Below are 19,982 nucleotides of genomic sequence, written 5' to 3'. Positions count from 1 at the left end.
ATTTTCTAAATCAAGAATTCATGCTTCTGTTTTATTTCCTTCTTTCATCATTATCGATTATACAGGATAGAAATTGTTTGTTATCATGCAAGTCCCATTTTGTAACATTTGATCTTCATAAAGTACAGTGTATAATATTGTTACTGACTGCTAGTCCTGGACAGAGTACTCTGTCTAATATTCTGAGTGATTAAATCCATGGTGTCCTCTCTGTGTATATATATATATATATAGAGAGAGAGAGAGAGAGAGAGATTACACAGTGTCTAAATATATATATATATATATATATATATATATATATATATATATATATATATATATAAATCGCTTCAGATTAGAAATATTTCCCTGTTTAGAAATCCATATCAAGATGTGCTTTTTAAGTGATGGTTAGTTGACTTTTACTAAGCATGCTTAATATGGAGATGTTTGCATCTTTTGTTTACCACAAATTTATTTCAAATGGCATTTATTTATTAATTTTTCGTATGCAAATTTCCTTTTCAATGAGCTGTCCAAATGTATTTATAGAGTTAAAAATTCAAATATAACAATATAATCTTGTGATTTTTAGCTCTACTGGTCAGAGACCAGAAGAGCTTATGCGATATACAAACAATTTTTCAAAATGCTACTCCTCCTACAGTTTTGATCTGATTTCAATATAACTTGGCACACAAGTAGACTACACTAAGATACACAATTCTGTGTATCGGTTTTTGATTTCGTTGAACGGTGTTGCCGTGGTTACTAAAAATAGAAATTTCTGTGAAATTCTTTCAAAATGCTACTCCTCCTACAGTTTTGGTCTGATTTCAATATAACTTGGCACACAAGTAGACTACACTAAGATACATAATTCTGAATATCGGTTTTTGATTTCGATGAACGGTGTTGCCGTGGTTACTAAAAATAGAAATTTCTGTGAAATTCTTTCAAAATGCTACTCCTCCTACAGTTTTAGTCTGATTTCAATATAACTTGGCACAAAAGCAGACTACACTAAGATACATAATTCTTTGTATCGGTTTTTGATTTCGATGAACGGTGTTGCCGTGGTTACTAAAAATAGAAATTTCTGTGAAATTCTTTCAAAATGCTACTCCTACTACAGTTTTAGTCTGATTTCAATATAACTTGGCACAAAAGCAGACTACACTAAGATACATAATTCTGTGTATCGGTTTTTGATTTCGATGAACGGTGTTGCCGTGGTTACTAAAAATAGGAATTTCTGTGAAATTCTTTCAAAATGCTACTCCTCCTACAGTTTTAGTCTGATTTCAATATAACTTGGCACACAAGTAGACTACACTAAGATACACAATTCTGTGTATCGGTTTTTGATTTCGATGAACGGTGTTGCCGTGGTTACTAAAAATAGAAATTTCTGTGAAATTCTTTCAAAATGCTACTCCTCCTACAGTTTTAGTCTGATTTCAATATAACTTGGCACACAAGTAGACTACACTAAGATACACAATTCTGTGTATCGGTTTTTGATTAGAAATTTCTGTGAAATTCTTTCAAAATGCTACTCCAAATACTATTTTAGTTTGATTATAATATAAATGGTATGCAAGTAGACTGCACTAAGAACATAAAGAGACTTAATCAAGGATCATTATTCTATTTATTGCTGTTGAAAAGTTTCAATTTCCAACTGCTTAAGTACTTTTCTCTTCCTTTGCTATAAGTACAAACCAGTAGAGCTTCAGTCTCGACAGAGACTTCTGGTTATTTATTTATAACATCAATATATATATGTGTACCCATCACTGTGCTCTGAAAAAAAAGTTACATATTGTATTTTTAAAAGAGAAAAAAAAAATGTTTAGTACAGAGTTTGTCCATCAAAATAAAATGTAACAGCTGTTAATACTATGTATAGTAATTTTATCTGTTTTAAACTGGATAATATGATTAGATGAAATTTGTCATTTCAGTGACATATAATATAAACTAAATACAGTGTGATTTCATTAAATAATGTATAGGTAATGTAAAATAAGAGAAGGTTGTTGATATTGTTTGTAATTAAGTTATGATAAAATACATGAAATTCATTACGACTTGCACTGTTGTTAAAAAATCTGCAGATAAGTCAATAGTTGCAATTTTTGAAGCCAGTGGGAAAATTTCAATAACCTGTCCAGTCAAAACGTAAAATGGCACCTTGTAATGAAGATTCTTATTCCTCAAAACAATAGGACAGTTGCATACCCTGCGTAATGGACATACAGTTGTATACATAATATATTCTCCACCCAGTCTGATTAAATTCAGCCCCTTTAATTCTCCTTTTACCCTCACCGACCAGTGACCTCGGAGTGAAAGAAGGTGGCTGACTGTTCTCCACCTGACTCAATAGTGCATTCAATTTCAAGAGCAAGCCTAGATGAAGAAAAATCCCCTGACATGCAAAAAAGAATTTTAAAAAAGCTACCAGAGAAAATAATCGAGGGAGAACTGTACATGTAAATTAACATTGATTTTCTATCGTAAAGATTAAACATAGGTAATCAGAGATTACAGAGCTCACCTCAACGAATGTTGTCTTTAAGTAAGGCAAAGTCACACAATTGTACATCCAAAAATGCAAAATTTATGCAATTTTGATTTGATACTTTGGAATAGACCTATATAAAAACTTCAAACTAGATCTTCATCATGAAAACGTAATTACGTGTAAAATCCAGCATTTGAAGCAAGTTTGAGAGTTTTCATCCCTTGATGCATCATTTGTGCAAGTTTGGTTTATATAAGCCTGATAGTTTCTTGGTAATTGACTTGCACCCATAATTTTTATGAGGTCCATTATCTGGAAAATGTATGTCGAATTCATCATCTGAAGCAAGTCCATTAGTGTGCATCCTAAGATGTATCATCCATGCAAGTTTGCTCGACATAGAGCTCAAAGTTACTTGGAAATGAAACCTGTATAAAAAACTAACCTTTTCACTAATCCAGAAAATGTAGATCAGATTCAGCATCCAAAGCCAGCCTAGTAGAATGCACCCTTAGATGTACCATCCATGCAAGTTTGCTCAACATAGAGCTCAAAATTACTTGGAAATGAATCCTGCACCAAAAACTTTAACCTGTGCACTCGTCCAGAAAATGTAGGTCAGATTCAGCATCCGAAGCAAGTCTGGTAGTATGCATCCTAAGATATATCATCCATGCAAATTTAGTCATTATAGGGATCATAGTACCTTGGAAATGAAACCTGCACCAAAAACTTTAACCTGTTCACTCTTGCGGAAAATGTGATGATTTGAACATATTTTATTGCTTATACTTTACAATTGGGATTGGGCAAAAGTTCTAAAAACTTATTACGCCCTCTCCCTACATATGCATTATATCAAATATATTTACATACATGGGTTTCAGCTTAAAATGAAATAACAATAGTAATAATATAATAGTAATATATAATAATCAGAGTAAAACACATTCAATAGAATACATTTCATATGTAATAGACATGCTGTATAAGATTTACAATTAGAAATAATTATTGTATCAACCAAATCGTCCTGACTTTTTAATAAAAGTTTGTACAATAGAAAATAAGTATTCATTTTCAAAATCATTTAACGATTTGTCTCCCCAGAGTAAAGTGTGAGTATCGACAGTGTGTAATTTACCTATTCGCAAAAATTTGTCAAAAAATTCTTTCCTGGCTTCTGTATATTTTTTGCATGAGAAGAAATAATGATGAGTATCCTCCACTCTTCCACAAGAACATAGTGGACTCAAAATTACATTACATCGAAAAAGATCGCTATTAAGCACACAGTTATGTCTAAGCCTCGTGTGTATTATATTTAAGCGTCGAGTTCCATAACTGAAGTAAGAGGGTGACATTTGTTTATTGTAAGAAATAGACTTTTTAAAAATAGATAGCGAGGGAGAATTTCTTACATTAAGAGGTAATGAGTTCCATTCTTCAATAACAAGGGGAACGAAAGTTGATTTGTAAGCTTGCAATCTGCATTTGGGTATGTTATAGTTCTGCGAGTTTCTAGTACTGTAACTTGATGAATTACATCGTAAGTTTGGGATTATATCAGTTAGATATTCAGGAACTTGGTTTTTATCAATTTTATACATTGTAGTTAGTCTAGTCTTTTTCCTTCTTTCTTGTAATGGTTCCCATCCAGTTTCAATGTAAAGTGCATCTTTAGAAGCTAACAGAGTTAATCCTGTGACAATTCTAGCAGCACATAATTGTAATTTTTCTAATTTTTCGCTGTCACATATATTACATCCACCCCACACCAAGGCAGCGTATTCTAACTGTGGCCTAATAAAGGTTGTGTACATGAGTGAAAGAGTTTTTCGATTGACTACAAATTTAAGTTTTTTTAACAAGCCCAATTTTTTATATGCATTAGCTAGAATAGTATCAATATGTGTAGACCAACTAAGATCTTGCGAGAAAAAAATTCCTAAATGTTTATGAGAAGAAACAAATTCTAGCTGACTTTGCTGGAAGAAGAGTTTAGGATAAATAACACTTTTTTTCAGGCTAAAAAATATTGCTTTAGTTTTAGTAGGATTGAATTTAAGAAGCCATTTTTTCGACCAAATTTCTAGCCTTTTAAGATCAGAATTCAGTTTGTTTTCAATAGTATTAACATTTTTAGATGACTGTTGTAGGGAGTTATCGTCTGCGAATAATCTACAAAAACTTGTCATTTCTTCAGCAACATCATTAACATATATAAGAAATAATAGAGGTCCTAACACTGAGCCTTGAGGGACACCGGCGTGTATAGGTTTTTCGTCAGATAGCAAGTTTCTGTATAATACTCTTTGTGATCTACCTTCTATGTAACTCTTTAACCAATGAAACATGTAGGTCAGATTATGCATCCGAAGCAAGTCTGGTAGTATGCATCGTTAGATGTACCATCCATGCAAGTTTGATCATTATAGGGCTCATAGTATCTTTGAAATGACACTTAGTACATATTTATTTTTTTTTCCTTTTGACCATTGATTTTTAACAGGAAGAGGTTGTATGATTATGATTAACAATATCCCATTTATCAGTAACTGAAATTAACAGTCCAGACCCCAAGATATGTTATGATTTTAAAATTTAATAAATAATATTTCCAAGAAATTCTCGCATATTTTTTAATTTTTTCTATTCAATAAACATTTTTTTTTCTCATAATTTAAAAATTCAGTCTTGGAATAGTTGAAATAATGCACATGCTTCATTTTATACATGTAGACATTCTTTTAGTTTCAAACAAACAGTACTTTTATCGATTACTACATGTAGAAACACTGATACATATACATTGTCAAGCGGCTTCACGCATGTTAATTCTTAAAATTCCAATTCACTATATACTATTAATTTGCTAAAAAAAAACAGAATATAACCACTATCATAACATCGACGAAAACGATATGAAACATGAAACTCTTTGATCAACAATTTCGACATTTCGAAAAGCCCGCGCTATTGAAAATAGTTCGCTTACAATATGCATTCAGCAGCGTATGTGTACAAATTGTTAGATCACGATTATCCCAATAAAGCAAATATCTAATATTTCTTTCAATTTAATTCTCAAGCAAAAATGTTGATTATTAACTTTTCCAACGTTTGGAATGTTAAAAATATTTGTTTGAAGCTTTGACGCTGTTTGGTTTTTTGTTTACTCTGCTATTTATAGTAAGACAGTCGATCATGATGCCTAGAGCTATGACTTTGCTTTCAGCAAAGCCCGGCTAAAAATGAAATATGAGTATATGGAACTGTTACGAAAATGTACCACAGAATTGAATCAATACAGTCGGTACCTGGATACTACAATAATTAATGTCGAACAACATGAACAATGGATGATGTTGACTTTTCATTGATGTACGTCAGTATGAGGGTGATTAGTTTACTGAGCCCACCCTATCTGTCATTCTTGGAGTCACCTACCTACTTTGATTTGCAAAAATGTCACAAAATGCCTCTCTAATTAGAGAATAACTGTTTGAAAAGAACCCAGAATGACAAAGCATAAACATGTGCGGCAAATTTTATTTGACTTAGGTAGAGTTTAGGTGGGTGGACTTAGGTAGAGTTTAGGTGGGTGGACTTAGGTAGAGTTTAGGTGGGTGGACTTAGGTAGAGTTTAGGTGGGTGGACTTAGGTAGAGTTTAGGTGGGTGGACTTAGGTAGAGTTTAGGTGGGTGGACTTAGGTAGAGTTTAGGTGGGTGGACTTAGGTAGAGTTTAGGTGGGTGGTGGAAAGAAAGGCACATGAGGTCTTTTCCCCTCAACAATGGCACATTCAAAGTACGGAGAGAATAGTTCAAAGGAAATGTCCGGTCGTCTTAGTTGCATCTAGAAGAAAAAGTAAATGTTGTCTAAATAAGATATGTTTGTGAACCATTGACCCCCAACACAGCGAAGGTTAATTTTTTTTCAAATATTCAAAGTGAGTCCTCCTCACAAGAAATACTAGTATTTGAAATATGAAAGCCCTAGCACCACCTGTTCAAAAGTTATGGCCAATTTAAAAGTTTTTTAAAGGTAGGTCGAACTCCAGGATCAAGATCAAAGGGTCAAAGTTGTTGGTTTTTAAAGAAAGGTCTTGTCACGAGGATTACATGTGTGAAGAATGAAAGCCCTAGCCCGAACCGTTCAAAAATTATGGCCAGGGTTAAACTTTTTTTTTAAGTAGGTCAAACTCCAACGTCAAAGGGTCGAAGTTGTTGGTATCTAATGAAAGGTCTTGACACAAGGATTACATATGTAAAATGCGAAAGTCCTCACCCTTATCGTTCAAAAGTTACGGCCAAAGTAAAAGTTTTTAAAAAGTAGGTCAAACTCCAAGGTCAAAGGGTCAAAGTTGTTAGTATCCAATGGAAGGTCTTGTCACAAAGAATGCATTAGTGAAGTATGAAAGAACCCACCGTGTAGAAGTAATGACCAAAGTAAAATGTTGGAATTTTTGTGTGTAAAAGTGTGTCAAACTCCAAGGTCAAGGTGAAAAAATCAAATTTAGTGGTACCCAAAGTAAGGTCTTGTCACAAGAAATACACATGTGAAATATGAAAGACATAACCCGACCCACTCAAAAGTTATAGGCAAGGTTAATGTTTTTGCAAACAGACAAGTAAAACATAGGTAATCAGAGATTACAGAGCTCATCTCAAGGAATGTTTGTCTTTAAGTAAGGCAAAGTCCCACATTATCTAATTAATAATCTAAAAGTGTACACCCAAAGATTATATGGAAAATCTAGATGCATGCAAGCCTGATAGTGTGCACCCTTAGATGAATCACCCATGCAAGTGTGGGGAACAATGATCCTGCTCTAAAACCTGTAACTTGTTCAATCATCCGGAAATTGTAGGTCAGATCCAGCATCTGAAGCAAGCCTGGTATTATGCATCCTTAGATGTATCTCCCTTGCAAGTTTGATCAACATAGAGCTTATAGTAACTTGGAAATGAGACATACATTAAAAACTTTGACCTGTTCACTCTTCTGGAAAATCTAAGTCAGGTCCAGCATCCATGGCGAGTGTGGTAGTGTACATCACTAGATGTATCATCCATGCAAGTATGGTTTATGTAGGCTTTATAGGTACTTGGGAATGGACCTCCAAAAACTTAAAACTATACTCGACCACTTTCCACCATCGGCTCATATACATTCACTGCGTCTGAGAGAGTAAAGAACGACAACTCTGCATGGAAGATTGGTGCTCGGCACGTACGGCTCGCAGTGGGATTCGAACCCTCGACCGAAGCACATGTATTAACTTCTTACTCCGCGACTATAAAGCAAATGTTTTTAACCCAGCAGGCAACGACTCCGTATTCAGAAAAATATATTTATCTGATGAAATTTCTTTCAAATTCTGGAATCTGGATAGGGCAACGTAGTTCACTATCGTACAATCAAGCATCGACTAAAGGGTCGATGGCACAATGATGCGATGACGATAAAGCGGGAGCGCGATGATGATAAAGCGATGGTTCAATCGCAAGATGACGATGGTAAGATGGGATATCTTGATAAAGCGGTATTGAACATCGCTTTATCATCATCGCTTCATACTCATCGTACCATCGCATTATCGCACTACCGGGTATAGACCAAAACCTACACGATAGTGCGATCCATATTTTATTGAATCAGTGTTTCATCGTGGATGAGAAGAAACTCGTATTTGTAAACAAAAATGAAAGTTTATTTATTTTCCTTTCTTTCTCTCTTGACCTACATACGAGTGGTCATTTCTTTGACACTGGAATTTATCAAGGATAATGCATTAATCATTTTTAAGTTTTAAAGCAGATGTTCTCCTGACGTCACTAATCTATGGATTATACTTTAGTTGAAAGTTCGATTTACAATTGCATAACAGATTTGAAACCCCTCGAGTTCAAATATATTTATATTTCCTCCCTCTAAAATTAAAGAGAACCTTTGCTCCCATATAAAAGTATTTAGACCTGATATGAATATTTGATCAGATTTTCTTTCCCTAGTTCAGCCTTGTCAGATTTCGAGGGCTTTACAATAACAAAGCTGCCAATTCTGTCTTGAACGTGTTAGAAAAAAGCTTTTCGAATTAAGGAATTATCAAAATTCATAATTATGTAGACGCACAAAGCTTCAAGCAATACACTGTAATGCCTTCCTCGTAGATGTATAAATAACCTATATAGCCAATACGATTACTTTCACCCTATAATTAACGGTCTTAAGGTGACTATCGCAAAAAGTAATGGCAGGTATGTGACAATAACAAAAAAGCTACCATTGAAATATTTTTGTAAGAAATGAGCGCCAACAACACAATGTTGACTTTTTCATCTTTTTGTCATCTCTGGCTTTTGGATTGAATGCAGTAAACACGAGTGTTTACAAAGGTTTACAAAGTTGTGGTGAGAATAAATTTATGTCATATTATTTTTTTCTTCAATTTTCAATGCTTTAAAGAATCTCATTCTTCGACCTAATTGGTACATAAAAATGATAATAAAATTAATATTGCAAGCAGTAAGTCTTAACAATATGCAACAATAGCTGCTTTGCAATAGTTAATAGATGGCACTGTTTCCGAAGCAAATATGCATTTAAAGTTCTGATTTCCAAAGTCTTTCCCGAAAATCTTCTTAAGGTATTAGAATCACAGTATGACTTCAACAGTAATTGTATGATTAAACATTTGACGATAGTATCTGCAATTCCAGGATTAGTTTTATCCCGCATGTAAAATCGCGTGCACCCACGGTGCACGATGAGATTACTTTATCTACAGATGTTAAGACTCGAATTTCGTTGTAGGAGGCGCTAACTCATTTACAATGGAGAAAAAAGGAAAGAAGAGCAAGAGCCTTCGCAAGGCTGTAGACAAGTTTAACGAGGAAAATGATATGTTTACCACTGTTCAGGATAGGGAATTCTCCAAAAGACGCGATAGCAAAAGACGAAGAAAACAGGAAATAAATATGGACAGACGCCTTCAGCTCTACAATAAACTGTACGTTCCCACATTAGGATGTTTATTAATTGGATTTGTGTTTTCCATCGGGAGCAATGTGCCAGGCCTTACTGAGAAAACCTTTCTCTGGAAATATCGAGAAGTATTCTACATCTTGGGACCCGTGCTTTTGGTTCTAGGAGTTGTGTTACTTTTGGTTTCTATCGGTTTAGTCACAAACCGCAGGGAAAAAGTCTCACGACTTGTTGCGATAAAAAAGTCAATAAAACTAGCTTCCATGAAAAATGCATCAATTTCTTTACATTCGTCCATGAACTCATCAGACCATATGTGCCATTCAATAGAAGATTTAGAAGAATTTGAGAAATCTTTCTCTTTACTTTCTACAAATGAAAAAGGTACTAATCGGAAACTTTCTTCAAGCAATTCACAGGTGTCGTTTTCTGAAGAGGTCCGTGTTCATGAAATCAAAGATCTGCAGCTGAGCATAGAAAACCAACGACAGGAAAAAGAAAACCCACAAACTGTATCGGCTACATATGTTAAAATGCCTACATCCACTGCTTTACCCTATAAACCTGAAAGTGTATCATTCCGTTTGCTTGAAGGTATCATAACAGCACAAAAGTCTGTAATGAAAAACAAGGACAGAACTTTAGCGAAATATAAAGATCAGCTTCATGTAAAGCAAACTGGAAATTCCAATTTTTTATTTCAAGAAATTAAGTCCTCTCGGTCTCATAACAATGTAAATTCCAACACCAACAAATCAGCTCTACGAGCAATGAATAAACTGCGGGTTTTAAGGACATTTCAAAGTGGTATAAATGTTAGAGAAGACACTGCTACCAAGGAGGAAGAACATGTCTCTTTAAGCGAAGAAAATGTTCAAACTAGATGTAGTGTTTTCAACATAGGAACCGATCTCCAAACAGCTGCTCCGGGGACGGACAAATTAGCACAGAACCCAGAAGCCCCAGACAAAAATGATGAAAGTGAGCTAACAGAGAGTAAATCATTAAAGAAAGTATTCGTCTATTCGTTACCCCAACCAATTCCTTGCAATAAAAACGCAAGTGATAGTTCAAATCACATTCCATCTTGTGCGGAGATAAAAGTCCTAATTCACAGTCCAGAAAATAATCCAGACAGTGACATATTTGAAACTAATGAACAAGAACTTTTGGGTTTCAGTTAAGCTACAAAACCGAGAGGGAAATGGATCGGTTTCGTGAGTAGAGAGTCCGTGTCAGAAATAAACTTAACAGAGAAATGGGAAATACCCTCAGAGAATTATAGATCGATCGGAGGCTCGCCGATTGTGTTAATATTAAACTTCTATTTAAATTTCATAAAAAACATGCAATTTGAGACACAGGTTCTGTATTGGGTTACTCGTTCACAACTGTCCATGGCGCCGATATCAATGCAGCGTAAAATTTGACACACGAGTTCAGAATTTTTAAAAATGTCCTAAAAATAAAGTCCAATATGATAAACTTTTTCTATAAAAAAAAAAAAACTTCATAGACATAAAGGAGGCAAATCATCTGCCAAAATATACTCTGAACAACCACATGCAAAGTGTCAAACATTTAATCACGGTTTGACTATGTCCTGTAAACTACGTCCTGCAAAGCTTATTAAACATTAATCTAACGTCACAGTGTTGTGATATCTGATTCCTTTATGAAATCTATCCTTGTATCTCTATATGTAAAGTGCCTTTGGAGTGAAACAGAGCAAGGAGGGACACGACCAAAAAAAATCAAATGCATGAAGTGGACAGTGTAAGCCGGTAGGAAGACCTGCAAGCTATAACGGATAAAGCAGCATGCTGAATGTCATCAGAAGCCCACTTCATAGCTCAAAGCTTTCTTTTCAATATGAAGAGGTGGACCACTTTCCAAAACGGTATGTATCAATGTACATATCTGTCAAAGCACTGCTGATTAACAAGGAATTGAAATTCTAATAATCGTCATTATTTGTAATTTACTTCAGGTCACAAAATAAAGAAGACCGGCTTTGCAGCTGTTTCTACCAGAAAAATCTCAAAGTTGCCAAAGAAAAAGAACGCATCAAACAATTTAGTATATGGTTTGCAGAAGTGGACAAATACAAACAGGAAGAATACATTAAACGCCGTCGAAAGTGGAGACTGGAAAGACAGTATCGAGCACGAAAATTTTGGAAAATACGCTGTCTCTTGATTCCAGTGATGCTGTTTCTCTGTGCGGGTAGTTTCCTGTTACTGGCTTGCCACTTACCATTCTTAGAATTGGGGGACTGGTTCAAGGAGAAAAAGTCCGAGTGGACGGTAATTGGAAGTGTATGCGTGGGAATAGCGTTCGTTTTATTTATGTTTGAACAGGGACTTCTGAGTCACTATGGAAACAAAACGCAACTTAAACGTTTCGCTCAGTTTGATCAGGTTAAAACTAATAAATCCGTTCTTCCAAACAGTACATATGGGAAATCAACGGACGAAGTATTACCAAAATCTATACCAAACTTGTCGCCTACTTTTGCCAAAGAAGAAAACCAAATCAATTCCGCATCCAACTTTGACTCAATAGACTCAGAGGAAACGATTGAAACTTTGAATGAAGATGATCCTTTACTCACTAAATTAAAGAAACGTTCGCCTACAATGTCAGAAATAGCCCAGACAAAGAAGGCAATACAGAGACTGCGGTCAGTGGACACGGCAGTATCTGCTCTTACAGAGGTCACTTTTCTCAGCAGTAATGACTCGTCGTAGAAAGTTCCCCCGATTTTCTATGGCCCGAGGAGATGGGGAGCTAGAGGGAAACACATATGCAAGATTAAAGACAAGATTGATATATCAACTTTTGTATTTCTTTGCCTGACAATCCATTTTTTTTTTAAGTTCACGAAAGAATGGAAGTGTGAACAATTCTTAAACGCAATTAAATGTCTTCCAATTTGTCTAATTTTATTATTTTTACAAGATTAGATTTTGAAACAATTTGCAAAGATTGCACGTCTTTTCAACTGTTCAATAACCCGATAAGAATATCATTGTGTAGTTTGGCTGAAAGGTTACGATTTTAAAGTTCAAAAGATCTTAACTGTCTTTGCATTGTTCCGATTATCATTGGTTGGGTTACAAACAATTAATCTGATTGTAAACCTATCACGTATATTTTAAATAGGTTCATACGTCATCCAGAATTATTGACAGTGTTGATCCTAATTCTCTCTGACAATGATAGCAACAATTTTTATTAAACTGCATTCGGGCTTACTGTACTGAACTGCTGCTGTGTTACATACAATACAAATACCAGCTGATCGTGTGCACTTTGCATTTTACCCTCAATAATAACCTGTAGATAATCATTTAGGACGTATAATGTCTTTTTCGAGAATTTTTCTCTCATATTGAGAGAAATACATATCACTTGTCAGCGGACGCCTGCAAATATTAAACCTATACTCAACACTTAAGGCCATTGAGCAGGGATCTTTTTTCGTGTCAGAACTAACTACGGCACAGGACCTCAGTTTCTACGGTCTTGTCCGAAGGAGGTTCTCGATCCACGCCCCACATCTAAACATTTATTGAGTCGGTTAGAGGGCAACATGCATTTTGTAGGACGCAAGTACCAAAATGTTTGCTTCAGGCTGTTAGGCCTCAATCACACAGTTTGGATCGAGGTTCGACAAAACGATATTGCCCGAGAACACAGTCTGTGAATGCTTTGCTATTATCTTTGAACTTTTATTTTGACATTTGCACCTGTTTTCGTGTTTGTTATAATTGATATAGCCAATCCCGCCGACAATGTGAAAGGTAAACGTCATAGCTGACCAATAATGTAAACAAACTTTCATTCCTGTCTTCTTTTATTAACGATTTTTCGGTTTTAAATCTATCGGCAACGATAAATTTTTGCGACCGAGGAATTTTTTTAACAATTACGAAGCAAGAGAAATGGTTCGCGGCGATTAATATTCGCGAGTTAACGTAGGTCGCGAAACTCGCAGATATTTCTCGCACGCGAATAAAATTTGGTTTACATTACTAGTATCTCGTCCAACATAAAGCTCAATGATCAAACTTTTTTTTTTTACCTCTAAAAAAAAACTGGTGGTGTTGCTATATACTTTTTTTAAAGAAAAGATTTTGGGAGCTGAATACTGTTTGTTATCTCAACATATTTCATTAAATAGCAAACAATCTTTAAAGGTATTACAATATTTGTTGATGACTTTTAAGTCCAAAAGTAATGAAAACAAAATCATAATTCACTCAATTTATAATTTAACTTGCTTTGATTTCAAGTCAACAATAACATTTAATTTCAGCTGTCAGACATCATTTTCATGATATTCCATATATTAAATATAGAATAATTATAATCGTTTTTTATTAAACATGATGGTAACCAGATCTGTTCATGTGTTCAGTTACTCCACTTTCATCACTGTATATGTTCACTGAATTTGTTTCTTCAGTCCTGAAAAAAGTAAATAACTCGACAAATCTAAAAATACTTGAGTTTTAAGAAATCTTTGTACATTATATAACTAAAGTTGCCATTAATTCACCTTGGAAAATCTTGCAACCAAGGCTACAAAGGAACAACAGTATGCACAAACACCACATAGAATCTTGAACAGATTTGAATGTTAAAACTACATGCATGCACACATTAACTTCACTATTTCATATTATGAATTTCAGCAATGGAGATACTTTCAATTGCAATATTGAAATCCCCATCATTTTGCAGTTTTGCTTTGAAGAAAATTGTGGATTCCTCATCAAAAAACGGGTAAATAGGAATAGATATGTCTTTTGCAGCCCCCGAATCATCACATCGCCCTATGTAAACAGATTCATCATACTGGTAGTATGCACTCTCAATGTATCGTGTAACCTCTAATGTAACATCAGATTTACCAGCATTGAAACATCTGAAAGTGAATTTCATATTCATGTCACGATTAGCAATTTTGAAAGGGATGAACATTTCGGCCTCATCTCCCTTTGTTCCTTGTCTTGGTATAACCGTTAGAAAATTGTCCACAACCTTCCATGAGTATTTACTCGTTAGACCTTTCATACTGCACGTTATTGCAGGTTTGCAATTATAAGTTCCTAATTCAACTGGAGTTTGACTTGCAATTTGATTCACATTTTCGTCATGTTCACAGAATTTCCCTGAAAACTGATCTGGGCAGACACAGCTGACATCATCATTACTTATCACACACGATCCTCCGTTATAACACCAATTAGGATGAGACTCACAAAAAGAGTTTGAAGTACTTGAAAAAGAGTTTGGATCTGTCTGTGTGGGGCTAATTTTTGACGTTACAATCAAGTTGAAACCCTTACCAGATTTGGTGAACTGGAAGGAAGAGTCAAACTTAAGCAAAAGTAAGTGAGATTCGCTCCCTAAAGATGTTTCAATCACTGGAAGAGAATCTCCACAATACAAAGGGCCTGGTTGACCAATCAGATTGGACCTTACTTCTAGCCAATGATAACACTGATTTGAACTGCCATCTGGAAGGTCAAAATCATTGCTGGTCAGCTCAATCTTCATTCCAAAGGGAGCCTTCACTAACCAAACACACGTGTCTCCAACTGAATATGACTGAGGGTAATTAGGTGATAAGATGGACTTTTTCTCATTTTCTGCAAATAGCTCGACTACCCCACCACAATCACTTGTTATCACTTCCTCACACTGTTCACCACGAAGATACTCAGGACACTTACAAACACAAGTATGATCCACATATCCTGCATTCAGGCACTTCTTGTCTGGACATTTCTGTGAACATTTGTATGCTTTGGTTATGTCCTCAATATCATAGAAAGATAAAGAATTTTCTCGAAGGCCAAGAAATTCATAGTCTGAATTTTTGTATTCAATAGTCTTTTTGCCATCCTTTGAAAATGCAAAGACAGAGTAGTGCATCAAAGAAGAATAATCATAAGGAATATTATGATTATCAGTTTCTTCTTTGACCAAGTTTAGGTTATCTTTACCCCCTAAAACATGCTCCCAGTGGACAGTGACATATTGATCCCTGTCACTGCGACTTTGTTCATGGGTCATTCCCACTGTATGTGCCATTTCATGAAGAACCACATGAAGGGAACAGTGGCTAGATTCAATGCTGATTGGCTGACTAGTCAAGTTATACAAACGACCATATTTGCTCACTTCTATATTTCCAACATATGATGAACTCATTCCACCCATAAAGAACTCCACATGGTCTTGACCACTGCCTAAATACGGTTCCCATCTGATGCATGTTTTACTGTGGAAAACTGCAATGGCTGCCTGTATTTCCTGTTGACATATACTGTCCACATTTTCATTGATTTTATATGGAATGATGCCATTCATCCACAAGATGTTATCTCCCTTCAGAAAGGTTCTTTTGTTGCCTTTCACAGTCTTCCTCCACACTGGTCTGGGGTGATAATCGTGTGTGTCTTCTTCTAAGAGGGCCTCAGCCATTTTACTGGTTCTGGGGTTTTTAGTGTCGGCTTCTTTAAATGTCTTTTTACCGTGATGATCCACCATTCTCATAGAAAGATCCTCGTTGATCGTCATTGTTTCTAGATTACTCTGAGGTTTTGTTGACTCAGTATTTGTTGTCTTCTGTGTAGTTTCTTCTGTCTGTTCTTTTCCTGTTTTGGTAAGATAATCATATTTTTTCTCTTCTGCTTGTTTTTTTAACAACCTCTTTAGTTCTGTCAGAAAGTCCCTGAATTCCTCTTTCTGAGAGTTTCTTTTCTCTCTGTTGACCAGCAATGTATGTAATAATTTTTTACTATTTTCACTCTTTGATTTCAATGAGTATGAAACTTCACAGGCGATAGTTATGCAGGTAAAAATTCCAAAGGCTTTGACAAACAGCATCTTCAACACACACAATGCAAACCCAGATAAAGACTAATCAGTAATGAATTACAGTGGTGGATTTAAAAAACACAGTTATTCATTGCCTCAATTGTGGCGTCATCACTGCACTTAAATAATAACTGACAGTCTTTTGTTTGTATGTTACAGACATCAATCTGTTAATGTTATTGTTAAAGATCCATGCCCCAATCTTTAATTAAATAGAATGCATAATGTTAATCAGTGTGTTATCAAGGAAGTCAATACAGTTACATTCAAAGCCAAAAAGATAATTAAAAAGGCATATCTATTTTTAAAAGATTTAAACAGTCTATCACAATGAATCATCTTTTGTTATGCAAGACACCAACTTTTAAAAAGGCAATACTGTAACTATTTAATTCTATATACATTTGATGTGGCCTTTCCACAGTGATCAAGGACCTTATGTATTTTGATATCATCAATTCATTAACCTTACAATCAAAGAAGCAGAATAAATTACATATCAATCCAAGACCCACTTCTAAAAGTTTTAAATTATTTCAAATTCTGCGTACTTTGATTAATTCTCATTCTTTAGACTGAGTATTGCCTTTTTTTGGTTTCTTAAAATATTTGAATGAAAAATTGCATTCTGTAGATCACTAAATTTTTGTGACACCTTATTTTTCAAGTAAGTCATTGACTCTTTACTAGTGAGTCATTTTCATGAATTGTTGTTATTCCTCTATATAATTGTAAGGAATACTTTTACACGATGAGATATGACATTTTGCAAGAAATATTGAAATTATCGCAAAAAAAAGTTTTTTTTACGAATAAAGTGATTTATTCAACATTTGGGGTTAATATATAAAGATAAATAAGAAATATAAATAATATGAAATAAATAATAATTAACACAATTTATAAAAATTTTTGTTTGACCATATACACAATTTTTGAATAAATTATTCTTATTTGCAAAGAAAAATTTGTTTATATCATGACAAATAGATTTTATAAGCAAATAAACACATTGTGTTACTGAAATAAACATATATTATCCATATGAAAAGTTGTATCGTCCCAGCCCTAGTGAGTCATAAGAGCAAGGTACAGTTTCAATACAAATTAAGTCCTATATTTTTCTAAAATATGAAAGTAATATAAGAAATTAAAATTCATTCTTTCTGAATCATAGGAATTCCATGCAGTAAGAATACACAAATTGTTTTTCTCATATGACCTCCTAAATGCTAATTGTGACGTCATTAACTTGTGCATTTTCCCGTATTTTCTTAAAAAGTTGCAAATACACACAATTTTCACTGGATTTACTTTTGTATGAAACATATGGATAATTTTGTGTATATGATTTTTCAAAGCAGTTTATTTTTATAAAAAATTATATAATGGATGACGGTGGCCGACACTATTTTCAAAAGGAAAATAAGCACAGAAATGAGTCATTCAGAGGCTTTTTCTGCTTTAAACTTAACCAGAAGTCTCTGTCGAGACTGAAGCTCTACTGGTTTGTACTTATAGCCAAGGAAGAGAAAAGTCTGCAGTTGAAATTTTTTCAACAGCAATAAATAGCTAATACGATTGATTAAGTCTCTTTCTGTTCTTAGGCGGTAGTCTACTTGCATGCCACATCATATTTTAATCCATACCCTGTATTTGGAGTAGCATTTTGAGAGTATTTAACAGAAATTTCTATTATTAGTAACCATGGCAACACCATTCATTAAAGTGAAAAACTGATACACAGAATTATGTACCTGATGAAGCATTTTGTGTGCCAAGTTATATAAATCAGATAAAACGTAGGATGTTTAGCATTTTGAAAGAATTTCACAGAAATTTCTATTCATAGTAACAACAGCAACACCGTTCATCGAAATCAAAAACTGATAAACAGAATTATGTACTTTAGTGTAGTCTACTTGTGTGCCAGGTATGAAATTTACCAAAACTGTAGGAGGAGTAGCATTTTGACAGAATTTCACGAAAATTTCTATTTTTAGTAACAATAGCATACACTGTTCATTAAAATAAAAACCAATAAAAAGAATTATTGTTCTTAGGGTAAGTCTACTTGTGTGCCAAGTTATATTGAAATCCTTTATCAAAACTGTAGTGACATTGGCAATTTTCTATTTTGAATACATTTTAGTAAAGATTATACATCATTTTTCATACTTGTCTTTTTTGATTTGAAGATCCTGTAGCTCTTTCCTTAATGCTTGCATATTCTTTATGCCAAGTTATATTGAAAAAAAAAAACTGTAGGATGAGTAGCATTTTGAAAGAATTTCATAAAAATTTGCTTTTTTAGAACAACGGAAACACCGTTCATCGAAATCAAAAACTGATATAAAATTTTCTTAGTGTAGTCTACTTGTATGCCAAGTTATATTGAAATCACACCAAAACTGTAGGAGGAGTAGCATTTTGAAAGAATTTCACAGAAATTTCTATTTTTAGTAACCACGGTAACACCGTTCATCGAAATCAAAAACCGATATAAATATTATGTCTTTATTACTTGTGTGCCAAGTTATATTGAATTCAGACCAAAACTGTAGGAGGAGTAGCATTTTGAAAAATTGTTTACATGGAATTATGAAGTACTTCATTAGTATCATAATGAAAAGATACCAAGCCATGGTTTTCAAATACCAAGGAAAAATGTACCAAATTAAAGATGTCAGAATTCCAGAACGGTCCTCCTTCATACCATATTCTTTAATGATTTATCATATTCATCTACTCAACTCTTGTCAAATCCAATTTCATAAATTTTTAAGAACATTAATTTTTTAAGGCACAATAAGGCCCAAACATACCAAATTTCAAATTGATATATGCATAAATATAATCAAATTGTGAATATTTTATGTGAGAATGACATTTTGCAAGCTCAATGTCTCGCGTAATTATGCAAAAATAAAGTTTTTGCAAATAAAGTGATTTACAGTAAATAAGGTTGGTTATATTACTAAATGTTTAAAGTTTGATAAGCCCCAATAAAAATTCTTTACCCATCAGCCATTTTATTGATTTTCATATACAATTTTGACAAAGTCCTGCAAAAGAAAAATATGACATGACAAAGAGTTGGATAGAAACAAACACAGTGTTACTGAAATAAACATATATTATTTCATATGAACTTTATCTTAGGTAGAAAAATATATTTTATCAAACAATAACAATACCTCTTCTTTAATGGCGGCCAGCTTTGTCATCTGGGTCCTGTTATTTTTTATGAATTTCTGAAATCCAAACATCCAGCTACTGATGTCATGAAAACTTCCATTTCATTTATATTTTAAAGATCTACAAATAAACACAAGATAATTTTGTTTCATCCTTATTAGAAATAGTTTATTTTTATAAAATGTTATATAACTGTCTTTTTTTGGCTTCAGTTTTTCCATCCTCGCAAACCAGGGCCTAAATGTATGATCTTTTCTTAATATGAGAATATTTGATACCTCATTAAAATAATGATCAAGTCCGAGTCCACTTGTCAAAAGGGCAAGTGTGTCAGAAGGTTAAGCCTCTGAGAGCCTTTATCAAGCAACACTGTGACATTGGCAAGTTTC

At 34.0% G+C, this 19,982-nt stretch overlaps 2 protein-coding genes across 2 annotated transcripts; one reads left to right on the top strand and one right to left on the bottom strand.

The window, feature by feature from the left end:
• Positions 1–11,141: 11,141 nt before the first annotated feature.
• On the top strand, positions 11,142–12,439 carry LOC134265333 (uncharacterized). Its single transcript, XM_062747556.1, has 2 exons — positions 11,142–11,401; positions 11,492–12,439. The coding sequence occupies exons 1-2, from the start codon at positions 11,322–11,324 to the stop codon at positions 12,249–12,251; spliced, it is 840 nt and encodes a 279-aa protein (XP_062603540.1). The 5' UTR covers positions 11,142–11,321; the 3' UTR covers positions 12,252–12,439.
• A 1,566-nt stretch (positions 12,440–14,005) lies between these two features.
• LOC134265695 (blastula protease 10-like) lies at positions 14,006–16,568 on the bottom strand. The gene has a single exon (XM_062747919.1). The coding sequence runs from the start codon at positions 16,402–16,404 to the stop codon at positions 14,179–14,181; it is 2,226 nt and encodes a 741-aa protein (XP_062603903.1). The 5' UTR covers positions 16,405–16,568; the 3' UTR covers positions 14,006–14,178.
• Positions 16,569–19,982: the final 3,414 nt, after the last annotated feature.

The sequence above is a fragment of the Saccostrea cucullata genome, unplaced genomic scaffold, assembly GCF_032062105.1.
Source record: "Saccostrea cucullata isolate Sc308-1 unplaced genomic scaffold, CSIRO_AGI_Scuc_v1 ctg157, whole genome shotgun sequence".
In the NCBI taxonomy this organism is placed as follows: domain Eukaryota; kingdom Metazoa; phylum Mollusca; class Bivalvia; order Ostreida; family Ostreidae; genus Saccostrea; species Saccostrea cuccullata.
The sequence above is the reverse complement of the archived record's forward strand: the minus strand, read 5'-3'. Positions and strand labels throughout refer to the sequence as shown.